This window comes from Armigeres subalbatus, unplaced genomic scaffold (genome assembly GCF_024139115.2).
Source record: "Armigeres subalbatus isolate Guangzhou_Male unplaced genomic scaffold, GZ_Asu_2 Contig152, whole genome shotgun sequence".
NCBI classification, from domain to species: Eukaryota; Metazoa; Arthropoda; class Insecta; order Diptera; family Culicidae; genus Armigeres; species Armigeres subalbatus.
In genome coordinates this window covers 356,040-370,871 of record NW_026942308.1, presented here as the reverse complement: position 1 = coordinate 370,871, position 14,832 = coordinate 356,040, and the positions used below count along the sequence as shown (strand labels likewise).

At 38.0% G+C, this 14,832-nt stretch overlaps 2 protein-coding genes across 5 annotated transcripts in view; both read right to left on the bottom strand.

Moving 5' to 3' along the window:
* The window catches only part of LOC134202921 (lipoate-protein ligase A-like), a 285,600-nt gene that overhangs the window by 217,515 nt on the left and 53,253 nt on the right, over nt 1–14,832 (bottom strand). The window lies entirely within an intron of this gene.
* Nucleotides 1–14,832, bottom strand: part of LOC134202912 (protein 4.1 homolog) — a 31,264-nt gene that overhangs the window by 10,100 nt on the left and 6,332 nt on the right. For all 4 annotated transcript variants that reach the window (XM_062677920.1, XM_062677923.1, XM_062677921.1 and 1 more), the window contains 3 exons: nt 3,826–3,925; nt 3,696–3,766; nt 571–3,297 (listed from right to left, as the gene is read on the bottom strand). In XM_062677920.1, the coding sequence (XP_062533904.1) occupies nt 571–3,297; nt 3,696–3,766; nt 3,826–3,925 (2,898 nt within the window). The remainder of the gene's footprint in view (nt 1–570; nt 3,298–3,695; nt 3,767–3,825; nt 3,926–14,832) is intronic.

Genomic DNA, 14,832 nt, shown 5'->3' with positions numbered 1-14,832 from the left:
AAAGTCAATGTGTTGTAATACATAATGATTGGAATCATCGACATCCCAATAGATGTATTTTGATTGAATTCCGAATAGAATCATGATTTAAAATTGATGAAGAAAATGATCTCATTATGTATAAATTGTGAATTGATTTGATTATTTTTAGATATTTCAGCACTTTAAAAACAATCTCAAGGAGTTTTTTTTATATCATACTTTCGAAAAGCATTCCACAAGTTTTCATAGAATTTTGACGATTTTTTTTTACCAATATGTCTACAAAAACTATTCGTTTTTCAAGTTCGGCAAGTTTTACAGACCTTCAAAAAATATTGTTAGTCTATAAAACATAAGACGTGATAGAGTTTTGATATATTCTGCTTGCAAATTATCATCCGGCAACCCCTTTCCGATCGAAGGTTAAATCTGATAACGCTTTTTATGTAACGCCATTCAACGTTTTCGATTTCGCACAATTAGTATTTCCATGCACAAAGCAATATTTTTACTTGCGTCTCAAACAATAATCAACGGCACTCACACTGTTTCTTTTCCTACCGTGTCATCACCAATTCCTCAACCTACCTTATGCTCCTGTGTCGAGTAGACGATCTGTCCGGTTCCCAGATTCTGTACCTCCTCTTCGACGTTGTGCGTTACGCCATCCTCGTTCTTCGTGATAACCTGCTTCGTTGTCGTTTTCACCACCGTAGGCGTTCCGTACTTTCCGCCGGCCGCCCGTGGCGTTCCCGAGTTGATTTCCTTCACCTGTTCGCTGTCATACTGTGCCATTTCGTCGTCGGAGCTTTCCGAGTCCCGTCGGATGGCCTTCTTGCCGAGGTGCTTGATGCCTTCGTAGAACTGTTCCCGCGTGATGGGAACCGTCTCCTTGGTAACCGTGACATTTTTGCCGAAGTGGCTCGGTTCGATATCGGCGTAGTTGAGAATCAATTTTCCGGTGACCGGATCGCGGATAGCCGTTGCGGGATCGATGTCTCCGGTGTTCGGGTCGATGTGGCCCCATTCGGATTTGATGCGACCGGTGACAGGATCGATCTCACCGCTCAAGGTCATGGTTTGGGTAACGGTTGTCCGGGCTCCGGCAATGCTTGGATCGTTGGGATCCACCTGGTAGGTTTCACCGGTGATGGGATCGCGCATTTTGTAAACGTACACGGTCTTGGTGGCAATGTTATTTATCCTACCAGTCACTGGATCCAGGTCCACTCCGTTGATGTCTACCTCTTCAGGTTTACCTCTTTCGTCCTTCTTTGTCAAAATGAGGATCTTGATTATCACCAGCCGGCCGGTCTTGGGATCTACTTTTCCTACCTTGGTGTATATTTCACCATTTTCTTCGTTGATTTGCGTAGCGGCGAACAACGGTTCACCCGTGGCTGTATCTACTTCGCCGGTGGCAGCGTATATTTGCCCGGTAGTAGGATCAACCTTGGTCAGATTAGGATCCAGTTTTGTCTGTTTCTCAATTTCGTTAGTTTTCGGGTTCAGATAACCATAGATGGTAATCACGTAGCCAGTCTTCGGGTCAACTTGACTGGAAGTGTAGATCGTTTCTCCGGTTCTTTGATCCTTACCTTCCGGAATCCAAACTTGATTTGTCTTAGGGTCGACACGAATATCCTTGTCTTCCACAGTAGAGATATGCTTTCCTGTAGCAGGATCAATACGGTGATGAACAATGCGAATTGAAACGATTCTTCCGAAATCCTTATCGGGTTTCCCGGTTTTCGGATTGACTTGATTCTTCAGCAGCACCTGTCCCGTCACAGGATCTATCTTGACCTCTTTGGTCTCCGTTTTACCCGTTTTCGGATCAACGAACGTTAAAGTCTGTTTCACTAAATCAAACTGACCGAACTTGGTGTTGATCTTACCATCCTTAGTATCCAGTTGGCCTGTGCTTTTGTCGAATGTAACCGTTTTCGGGTCAACAATGCCTTTCTTGTCAAGTTTACCAAGAACTGAAGTGACTTCTACAACTGGATCGACCTGATTGCCAATTGCGACCAAGTGAGCTTGACTGTTGTCGGCTTTATGTGTTTTGGGATCGATAACTCCTACGATCGTGACCTGTCCGTTGTCTTTATCAACCGCCACAGTTCGACTGCTAGATTTTCCTGACTTTGGATCAACGGTACGAAGCTCCCCTGTCCGAGGATTGATTTCACCATACTTAGTAGCAACAACTCCGGTCTTGCTGTTCAAAATGCCACGAGTTCTTTCGATATCGCCATTTGTAGTGTCGACCTTTCCGGTATTAGGATCAAACTTGCCCGTAATGGTTGTAATCTCCACAATGGAATCATCGTCGGGAGCCACAATAATTGCTTGACCAAGGTTATCGTCCACCCTACCAGTGTTGGGATCAACGACTCCGCTGACAACATGGATTTGTCCGGTCTTCGGATCAGTCTGTCCCTGGAAGGTTTCATTTTGTCCGGTTCTCGGATTGAAGTTGACAACTGTTCCGGCTTTTGGATCAATAACACCATATTTGCTTTCAATCAGACCTGATTTCGTATCCAGTACACCCGTCGAATGTTCAACCACTCCGTTGGCAGTATCGACCTTCTTGGTTTTGGGATCAAATCTCGAAATGATCACCATTATCTTTACCTTCTTTTTGACCGGCTCAGGGGGTCCTGCAATTACTGGAACAATACCGGCAGCTTGTTCTCCCTGAATAAATGCCGCATTAGGATCTGCCTGGCTGTCGTCTAAAGGACGGAAAGATCCAGCTCCACTAGCAAGAGGATCAACAACTTTGCCTTTGTTAGGGGAGTACGATCGTGCACTAGTTCTCACTCCCTTTTCTGCATCAGTTTCACCCGTCAGTCCTCTACCTCCGGTCTTAGGTGAGAGCTTATCCTTTGCATCACCTGAATTAGGTGAACCTGGAACCTTACGCTTCTCCACCGATTCACGCACTTTATCATCTTCTCCCGGCGCATAGTTGAAGGCTAAGCCCGTGGCTCGTCGGCTTTGCGAATTAGGGCTGAGCTGTGCTTCTTCCTTGTCCCGGGCATTTACCGAAGGATCTTCATCGTACCGGAAGCCGCGAGTTTTGACATTCTTCTTGTTCGGGCTAGTGTCCTGATTGTTCTCCGAGTACTCGTACGGTTTAGTGAATCCGGGCTTACCCGAGTCCTTTTGTGCTTGCTGAGTTTGTGCCTGTGTTTCGTGTAGATCCTTCTTGCCACCATCACCGTTGGTATCAGCAACGTGAGTTGCCGCAGCACCGGGACTCTTCTTATCCTTGGGTGACTTGCGACCCGAAGAAAACAGGAAGCCCTAAGCCGTTCGTAGCACGCATGACAATATTTCACAAAATACATTACCAAAAGTAGAGTAAACGAAATAATGAGAACAAAAGAGAAAAACGTTGGTAAAAATTCTAGGATCAACTACTTAAAACTAATAAACTGCAATAAGGGAATTAGAAGGGTACTGTCACACCTACACAAGACCTTTGAGGATACAAAACATCTAAGAGTATATGAGGGTCCAAAATCTCAAACTTGGTATAGAGAGAAGTATTCAATATGAGAAGAGTCACTAGCAAATACTACTATTATAAGACTGGAAAAAATGGGCGGGCCAGTAAGAAAACACTTTACGGACTACGACTGCATTCTCAGATCTTAAATCTAGTGCCATTTGTTTGAATCGAATTAAGATGAGGCACCTACCTTTCGCTTTCCACCTGGAGAAGTTTGCTCCTCCGTGGATGAATTCAACGCTTCCTGGTTGCCATTGTTGCCTGCAAAAATATTAATTCTTAACGAAATGGAATTCAGACTGAAGGAAATCTGGGGCTACCATTTAGACCTTCCTCTTTGAGGGGTGATGCTTGTTCCTTGGTTTGTTCCTTCTCTTTCTTTCCGGCTCCAGGCAGGACAGCGATACCGCCGACTGGTTTCTGTAACGACGGTACAACAAATCAAATTCAACGGTCGAATTAGAAGAGGTTAACAAGGAAAAACAATTCGTACATAAGAGAAGAAAAAAATTAAGAAGGATTAAATAGAACAAAAACAGTGCAGCCAAAGCATCTAATCTACGATTGGAGGCGATAGTTGATAGAACAGATGCATGCCCACAATGATTCCCAAATAATATGAAGCTTCATTCGCCCTTTCGGAGTAAGCAATAGGCTTATCTGTTGATTAAATCTACATTGTTGAGACTGATGAATGCTTTATTCGTAAGGATGTAAATTCTCATGCGCACTTTTAGACTTTCATATTTATTTCATCAAAAACGTGTTTAGTAGTGCAATTTGTCCTATACTGATAAGATCTATTTGGGTAGCCATCCTACTCCCATCCCGATTATTACTCGACTGCACGAAAAAAGGGGGTGCTATTCAAACACATTTTAAACAAACACATGAATATGAAATTTGATGAAGACCGAAATTGCATAACACTAGAGTTTTACAAAGATTTATAGAGCTATTTTTATTTATGTGCTGACATGGATATGGATATTGAGGTAATACAAATATGTACGAATGAGAAAAACTTTTGTTAAATTTTGGGGAATCTTTATTCCACACATGATGAAAAATAATCTATTGCTAATGAGTGTATGACATATTTTAGTTGATTGACATATTAAAAGAATGTTCCTATTTATAAACGGTTTATTTTATAAAGTCAATTTGAATGAAGTATGTATTCGCATTTGAGGGTCAAGTACGAGACACTGATGACGCACTTACAATTGAGGTCAAAATACGTATCCGTAAAAATAACAACGCACATTGGGCCACGGGGCGGAGCTAGCCCGACAAAATACCTTGGAGCTTAGGGGATGCGTTATTTTGAGTTGGTGTCTTCGGAAGAGTGTCGTGTTTTGAAAAAATATGAAGCCCAGCGTCGAGCATTACTTCAAATTTTTGCCGCATAGGTGGCGCTGCAATACAAACTTTTTTGTTTTACGGTTTAGAGCTTTGGAGTCTTCGACAAAGTTGTAGAACGTGAAAAAAATTGTAGTTGCCGAAGACACCTAAGCTGTATACCTTCTATTTGCAGAGATATAGTAAAAATTGTAAAGTTTCATCTTTTTTTCGATTTTCTTGGACTATTTACGAAAAATGTAAAAAATAACATATTAAAACCTAGTAGTCTGTCACAGTTCATAGTGCTCATGGTTTATGCAAGAGTTTTTGATATTTCATCAAGTTTTTTTGGTATCAAATATATTAAATAGTTTTAAAGTTTGGTATAAAAGTAACATTAGTGGGTCAAAGCAAACAATTCATGGCTAACCAAGAAAACGAGTTTGCAAACACAATACACTTCAGTTGCCTTCTATTATTTTTCCCAGACTTCAACTTTCATTGGACAACGTGACATATGAAGGAAAAAATAATAAAAATGACTAATCTACAAACAATTATGAAAATGCTTTTATTTGCTCACTTCAATAGTTGTTGCACTGATTCTGGGAAGAAATCTCTGGCCGTTTTAGGAAACTGGAAACGAACTGGAAATTGTTCGTATGGTGATACTGGATACTGATATACTAATTAATGTATGATATGTATAAACTGATTAAAATAACTTACCTTGAGCCATATCGATTATCGGATAAAAGCAAAAAAACACATTCGCTATAATGTTCAACAAGAAAACCACAATTAATGAAGATGAAATGTTTTGATTTTGAAATCTCACCTGCATAACCCTCGGTAAATATGTATACTAAGATCAACAGCAAACGCTTTGCCTACTACGATTCTTAACCGATATGTTGTGGCAAAGATTTGCTGAACACGTTATCGTGCATCGATTATTAACATAAACTATAATTGGGTTTTTACATATTCTGAATCTGCATAAAAAACTGAGCCTAACCCCAATTTTTTTAGAATTTTTTGAGCCCCGGAACTATTTTTAATTTGCATTTAAGATTTATATGGGATTAAAAAAATGTTCTTATGCTGCATGGGCCAACTGTCATTCTATGAATGTTAGTGTCATTCTATCGATTGAAATGGCTTATTGTTTGCTGTATAAAAATGTAAATAAAAGGTTTACAAACAAAATTTGTTCGAGATTAGCTAAGCTTGCTTTTTATGTTAGACTATAAAAAAATCTCATAGTTTTCTTTGCTAAACAACCCAATTGAACATCCTAGTAGTAGGACTGAATTTATCGTAAACAAATATATATGGCGAAACATGTCAATCATGTTATGCGTTTAGGTTGCATTAACTCGAGTGATCATTGAAATCGATCTTTATCCGATGATTTCTCGCTTAACTTTTCAAAAAGACCTAAGTAACATTTTTATCATGAATTAATTTGAATAGCGCAATCAACAGAACAACATGAAAGCTATCGATTGCAGTATTCAAATTAATTCATGAAAAAAATGTTACTTAGGTCCTTTTGAAAAGTTAAGCGAGATTTGTACTGTGTGTTTTGTTACTCGATAAAAATATGGACTACTCTGATAGGTTTCTTTATCTTAATATAATAATATAATATAATAGTTTAATGTTTCGAATTCAATAACTTCCCTAACTCTATGATACTTTTATACCAAGTTACAGTAAAAACAACCCAAGCATGGACCATAACCATAATCAGTCGTGTAAATCAGTTAGTTCTGTCGCGTGTGATTAGTTTTTTTTTTACAATTTTGGGTAAAATAGTGCGAGAAATATAAAAATCAATGAAATTTTACAATTTTAACTATATCTCAGCAATTTGAAGACATACAGCTTAGGTGTCTTCGGCGACTACAGTTATTTTTTTACGTTCTACAACTTTGCCAAAGACACCAAAGCTCTAAAACGTAAAACAAAAAAGTTTGCATCGCAGCGCCACCTATGCGGAGAAAATTTGAACTAATGCTCGACACTGAGCTTCATATTTTTTCAAAACACGACACTCTTCCGAAGACACCAACTCAAAATTACGCATCCCCTAAGCTCCAAGGTATTTTGTCGGGCTAGCTCCGCCCCGTGGCCCAGTGTGCAACGTGGTGGAATTAAATGGAACAGTACTAAACTCGTTTTATCACAGGTCTTATGAAAAGTTGATAATCGTGTTGAGGCGATTGCAAAGTTAACAAACTGAATATTCATGAATTTGCTCTGAATATTCTTCTAAATTCCATAAGAGAGGAAATTTGTCAAAATTTTCACTCAATTTAAATTCGACGATGTAACCGAAATATTTATTAACTAGAGCTTACATGAATACCAACAATGACACTTCGTTGATTTGACTAAATTGTAAAATTATTACTAGTTAAGGGAATTTTTTTTTCTAAAAATTTTGTATAATATGTTTTTGTCATGCAACAATAAAAAAGTAGTGGCAGTCTCATTTGTCTTTTGAAAACAAATGAGCACCTTTTTTACTTTCCAAACATTGACCAGTACCTACATTATTACCTGATGCAGAGAAGTTCTGAGGCTCAATCTAACAGCTAATTGAGCCCAAAAAGCCTTAAGCTGAAATGTCTTAAAAGACTTTCCAATTGAGCTCGCTGGTGCACTCAATAGACCGCAAACATATGAAAAGAGCTGAAAAATACTAAAATAAATAATTTTACAGCAAAGCTGCTCGTTTGCTGCATGTTCTTCTAAATACATCTTATATGTATTCAAATGTCGCGAAAGTGCAAAAATAGAGTTTACATGTGCAAGAAAAGATATGTGACTACATTTCTTCATACCGTTATCAGCGAAGACAATGTGTTTAGGGGTCGAGATTTGGACATCAAATTGAAGACCATCGTTCGAAAAGATCACTAGATAGACTAGACTACATCGCATATAACTAAACGCCAAGATATATGAAGTTGTTGATATCTCGTCTGTATTTAACACATTGTCATCCCGACTACACGGTACCCTTCAAAGTGGTTTGTTGAAACAGAATAATTACCGCTTGGAAATAGGCCTTCCTAAGCCCAGCAGTAAGGTGTGCAGCTACAAAGCAAGACCATGCTGACTGAGTTCGAAGCCCGGTCTGCCCGGAATGTTTTCGGGATGGGAATATTTTTCTCGACTTCCCTAGGCATAGAATATCACTGTGCTACAAATGCGAAAAAAATGGTAAAATTTTCCTTAGACAGGTCACTGTTAACAAGTGTAAGTGTGCTTCACAAATACTAAGCTGCGTGCCGATAAAAACCAAAACTGGGAATATAAATCTATGAAGAGGAGAAGCATCATACACTGAACCCAAAGTTTACCCTTGGAATCACCGGCGATTAGCTCATTAGTTTTGAGTAGGTTTAATTGCTTTATTGACAGAGATACATAACGATTTGACATTTGTAGGAGACTGAACAAATTTTAAGTTTTTTTTTCATATAAATTCCCATACAACATAAATTGCCTTTGCGCCACCCCTGAATCACCTCCAAATTGCCTGAAGTTTCCCCAGGACCCTAAATTACCAAAAAAAAAGCTGATTCCGGAGATGGTACTACTTTTAATCTGTATTGAATTTCTAATGACGGCTTTGGCAGGTTTTGTTCTATTATTGGCAGGGTTTTTTTTATGACTGATTATGCTCAAATTTGGCCCAAACATTCTTTGCATATCAAAGAATATTGTGACCAAATTTCATAAAATTCGGTCGGCAAAAACCCCCCTGCCAATAATAGAACAAAACCAGGGTTGTTACGGAGATCCTGAAATATTTTCCGCGCTAAATCCGCGCCGACTAAAATCAAATCCGCGCCATTTCCGCGCAACATGAAATCCATTCCGCGCCAAATCCGCGCGATCCACGATTAAATTCTGAGCAAACACACGTGAAATATCAATTTTCTTATCACAATTTACTGATCATCTTCTATTAAAGTTCTTTTCTATAATATTACTGATTTCAAATATAATTTTAAACTGCAACTTTACATATGTTTATTCCAAATTAAAAATAAGGCAAAGAAAATCGAAAAATATATTAAGCTCTTTTAGTGGAATGTATTAAACCGTCTAAGACGAATTAAGTACTGTCCATTTAATTCCACTAGTTAATTTTCGTAATCTTTGCAGATACGTATTTCGACCACAACTGTGTGGTCGTCTTCAGTGTCTTGTACTTGACTCGACAAGTCGAGTCAAGTACAAGACACTGAAGACGACCACACAGTTGTGGTCGAAATACGTATCTGCAAAGATTACGAAAATTAACTAGTGGAATTAAATGGACAGTACTTAATTCGTCTTAGACGGTTTAAAGAAAATCGGTTCATAATACCCTTCTAGAGGGCCCTATTCATCACTAGAAGTACTGAAGCCAAAACTATTTCAATGAGCATTGCTTTTTAGATGAGATGATGATTTTAGCATGTTTCGTTCTGTTATTGTTAGTGGATTTTTTGTTGATCGAGCTTTATACCATTCGGCACAAGATGCACTGATATACAAAGAATGATTAGGCCGTATTTGATCATAATTGATTATAGATAAACTAGGCAAATAATAAGAAATCTCCAAAAACCGTAACTTCTTCTGAAGTAATAAATAATGCAATCTTGTTGTAATTATTGATCACAAGCAAAACTTGCGTAAAACAATTATTTGAATTCGTATCAAGAAACAAATAATACAAAATCTAACATAATTGCTCAAGCTCCGTTGCAATTTTTTTTCGGAAAATCCAGAGGAATATTTTCATAAATTTCAGCAGAAACTTCTTTCGGAATTTACCATTAAAATTGTCATAAACCCCATCAAAAATTAGTGCGTTATTTCTCATTCAATTCTTGTTACAAGTTTCTCTAGTAGTTCATGCAGAAATTCCAACAACACTTTAATGAAATATTCGCCATTTTTTAAAATTATTTTTCATGGAATTTCCGCTAATATCTCCAAGAATATTTGCTGCAGAAATTCAACATATGTGCGCAGTAGGGTGGCTCAAATTAGTATAGGAAAAAGTTTTCAATTTTGTGATTGCGCTCTTATTCGGTTCTAGTTTATGCCATAATGCTCTGGACAAAATTTCAGCCAAATCGGTCAACGGTAGGGCTATGCTAAACTCGTTGGAAGTTTATATGGACAAATGTATCCAGAAACATTCAAAAACAGTGAATAGCAGTTGAACGGTACAACTTACGAAGAAGACCTATGATACTCATTCAGATCTTAAAGAATTTAATACAGAATGTTATGCAGAAAACCACGAGAAGATTAGAGTTTGCCCGGCTAAGTTATTAGCATTTCTCTGAAGTGGGGTTTGAGCAAATTTCGTTTCTTTTACCTTTGAAAAGAAATAAATTCACCCCTACAACACTCCAGTAAAATGCTAATATCTTTGCCTAATGAACTCTAATCTTCTCGCGGTTTTCGGCATAACATTATGTATTTAATTCTACAAGAACTGAATGAGTATCATTGTTCTTGATCGTAAATTGTTCCGTCCAACTGCAAATCACTATTTTTGGATGTTTCTGCATACATTTTTCCATATAAACTTCCAACGAGTTTAGCACCGCCCAAACGTTAACCGATTTGGCTGAAATTTTGTCCAGAGCATGAGGGCATCAAATAGAACCGAATAAGAGGGTGGCCCATCAAAAAATTGAAAAAGTGTTTTTTGAGCCACCCTAGTGCGCAGGTTCAACCTAAAAATTCCTGTGATTTATCCTCCGGGAATCCTAGTGGAAATTTTCCAACAAATGTTGACAAAAATCCAACTGCTCTTGGAACTGCTCCAAAATTGTCTGCGGAAATTCTTCCTAGAGTTCTTACTAGAGTTCCCCTGGGAAATTTTGCTGAAATTCATTTGGGGAAAATCTTCAGCGCCTACTACAGAAATCCCTTTATGATTTCCTGCGAGAATCGCTTCAGAAATTGTTGTAGAAATTGATTGTTTACTTCCCAAAACTCCCGGTGTTATTTTTGAGGACTTTTTACAGAAATTCCTGTGATCATCTTTATAACCTTCCTGATTTTTTTGTATATTCAAGGCGGCATTCTTGGGTATTTTTTAAATCATTCCTGCTGTCACCGCTCCAAGAAATTCCGCGGATTTTCTTTAAAAAAATACATTATAATTATTCGAATTTCAAATACTGTAATTTAGAAATTTATTTACAAGGAATTAATGCAAGGATCTTCATAAGGTCTGTTGGTAATCCTATACAAATACTAGCGGAGTTATCCGAAAATATCGCGAAAAATCCTCCAGAAATAACTTTTGAGAATCATCTTCTAATTTTTGAACAACTTTCTGCTGAATCACTTAACCTTCCGGGAATCGATTTTATCGATTTTATATAATTTAGATCTACCCTTGTACAATGCATCACAACTGCAAAGCAGATGCTCCGAGGTTTCAAGTTCCATGTTACAGAAACGACAGATATCATTCGGGCAGTGTCCGGTTATTAGACCAGTGAAGGTGCAAAGAGCTCTCTTGCTGAGCTCCAAGAGCTTCTCGGTTACATAACATTATAAATCCCTTGATTGAGCACACTTTTCGGCAATCAATGAATGCAATATAAAATGTTCCAACACAATATAAGAATTCCTGACGAAAAAATTAAAAAGTGGTTCATCGTAAAAGAAATAATCAGAAAATAGATGTTCATGTCCTTCAACAGACATATTTTGTGTGCGTCATGTTATAGAATGGATTAAAAATGACAACAAATGGTGCCCCGCTTTGTTTAAAGAATGCCTAAGAGTGTAATGCATTTAAGAAGGGCTTGGATAAAGGTGGAGGAAAGGTTAACAGCCTTCAAACGTAAGTTTTGTTCTCAACAACATTTGCTAATAAAAATAAAGCCCAGATAGACTTAATTTCTTTTTACATTTTCGTTCCTAGATCTAGTATTTTATTTGTTAAATTTTCACCTTAAACTAAATCCGCGCGAAACCCTAAAATCACTATGAAAATCCGCGCCAAATCCGCGAAAATCGCGAAATCCGCGTAGTTGTAACAACCCTGCAAAACCTGCCAAAGCCGTCTGTTCCCCTAAATCATTTTCAAAAAAATTTCTGTTTGTAATTTTTAAAATTATTTTCAATTCCATTGGCTATGCCTTGCCGTGTTAAATTTCAGTGATTCTACTTTTCGTCTGATGACAGCGTTCATCCACTTCTCCTCGCGTATTTGGAAGTGCTTGTAGTGTAAAACAAAGTGCAGGCAAATTCAGTGATTATCGGTCGGGACATTCTTGATCGGGACGATATACGTTCTATCAAAGAATAGGGAAGTGTTAGAATTGAGAAAATTCCCGAAGAGAGATCCCGTACGGGCAATGTGAGCCCTCGCACAATGGAAAAAAAATTCCATAACGCGAATAAATTCAATATCCCGGTTCGGTACGGGCGGATTGCGCTAAAATTTTGACACAAATCGTTTGTCCAACCAGGGACGGGAATGGTTGACATTTCTTTTTACCATTCATTCTTCCATGCAAAAAAATAAAAACAAAACCACGGCAGCCGCAGCAGCAGCCACGCCAAGCAGACGACGGTCAGCTCATGGTTTTTTTATTTTCTCTCCCCACAATTAATGTTTTCGTACAATAATTTCACACCGTATAACCGTTTTTGGTGGGAAATATTCATTTCATTACTCCTCGCTCATTTTAGAGATAAGAACAAATAAATCAGTACCTACGGATAGCACTCCTTCTAGGCTTTGCGCCACATGTAATTAAACTCGATTCTGTGCTGTTTGCGCTGCGCACGAGCCGAAACAAAAAATCTCATGCAAATGCTTACCGCACGCCGGCACGACTATAACGTAGCAGCAAACAAACAGTTTGCTTCATCGAAAAAAATAATGTCACGATGTCGCGTACATTTTTTTTTTGCAAACTGTTTCGGCTTGTTTGGTGCATGAAATTTGACTGGATAAAATGTAAATATTCGCATAATCAGATTTTTTTTAATGTACATTTCCCAACACTGTGTCCAACGCCAGCGCAGGTTTCCAGCGTATGATTAATGTAGTACAGCAACCGTTCGCTAACTGCACTGAAAATAGTCTACACGTCCGTGCTACTGGTTTTACACATGAATCTTCACTAATTGAGATACAAGTGATTGTAACGTGTAAAACCAGTCTCAAATGTCAAAACAAAGAACTCTTGATAGATATGAACTGCATTATGAATACAAGTGCAAAACACGTTGAAATTCAAAGAGTTGTTTATGGAAATCTATAGCATTCGTAGTGTTTAACACCTGTAGTCTTTGTGTTTTTTGAAAACCTTCAATTTTTGTCTTCAATTAGTGTAAAAACAGCATCATATTATTAACGTCTATAATAAAACAAGATTATTACATTGTAGTTTTTATTGAAATTATCTCTGGTTAGCCAAATATTAAGCATTGAAAAGTATCCGCGATACAAAAACATGATTCGTTCGCGTTGCTCCACAATACCGTTGATGATGGCTATGATTTTTGAATTTGTTTGCGAATCACATAATGCTTTCATGCGTTTAGTTCATAGTATGCTCTTCATTAAATTGATTAATAATATGCTTCACATTCATTTTTCCATACTGCGTTACACACGTTATGGTCCTTCGTAATATTAATATATACGGAAGCATCTGTGAAATTAATTGAAATTTTAAACGAACCCGAAGAAAGAGAATCACTTGATTATAAACTTACCCTTTCGTTCATTCACAAAACAAGTTTACCGATAAATATCCCGTTTATTCAATTCAGATTCGGTTGAGTTTTGAAACTTTCTATAGATGTGTATTTATGTATGAGAAGTCTTCTGATGCTGCCGAGCGACATTTTAATACTCCTTCAAATCGGTCTCGATGACATCCATGTTCAAAACACGTTAAATTATACAGTTTTGTCTAGTGGTATCAAATTACTAAAGTTTGTTATAATTCCAACGTGGATTGCTAGTGAAATTGTTTGTTGAGGATACACGTTCGATTCACGTGAACAAGAACATTAAAAACGCGTGTAGATTATTTTCAGTGTGGGCTAAAACACCAGCCCAGTTAACGAACGCCGCTTTTTAACTGGGCTGACGAGGGAATTCGCGATGCATTGTTGTAATCGTGTTTTACATGAAGCTTAAAAAATATACCATTCAGAGTCCCCTCGTCACCGAGTCTTTGTTGTTGTTTTTTGACGGATAACTGCTTTTTAACTGGGCTATGGCTCAGTTAGCGAACGCCCAGTTAAAAAACAGTCCAGTTAAAACGCGCCCAGTTAGCGAACTGTTGCTGTAATAATTATTGCACGATTGCACCACTTCGACGAAAAAGATTCGTAGCATACCGTGACCTGCCCTAATTCCGCGCATCGCTTAATACCGTGGTTTTCATCAAAAAATCAGAACCTGGCTATCATGGACATCGTATTATTTGGTGAAATGTTCAAACATATTATGTTTGAACATTTCACCAAATAATGTGATGCCCATGATAGCCAGGTTCTGATTTTTTTTATGAAAACCACGATATTAGGCGATGCGCGGAATTAGGGCAGGTCACGGTACCTAGACGGTGTTACATTTGGAGCAGCGAATATCGATGAAGTGATGGAGAATGGGCTGACAGTGAATCTTGAGAAAACGCAATTTCTCAATAGCCAAGTGAACTTTTTGGGCCACGATATGAAGTTGAAATAAAACCAGACCTCGAGAAAATGTGTGCGGTCAAAGACTTTCCAATTCCATCTAGTTTGTTGAATGTTCGTAAGTTTCTGGGTTTAGTGAACTACTTCAGACCCTTGGTGAGAGAGTTCAGTATCATAGCCGAACCACTTACATGACTAACTGAAAAGGACGCTGAGTTCCAGTGCGACGTTGGCCAGCAATTAGCTTTTGATAAACTCAAAGTCGTATTGATGAGCCG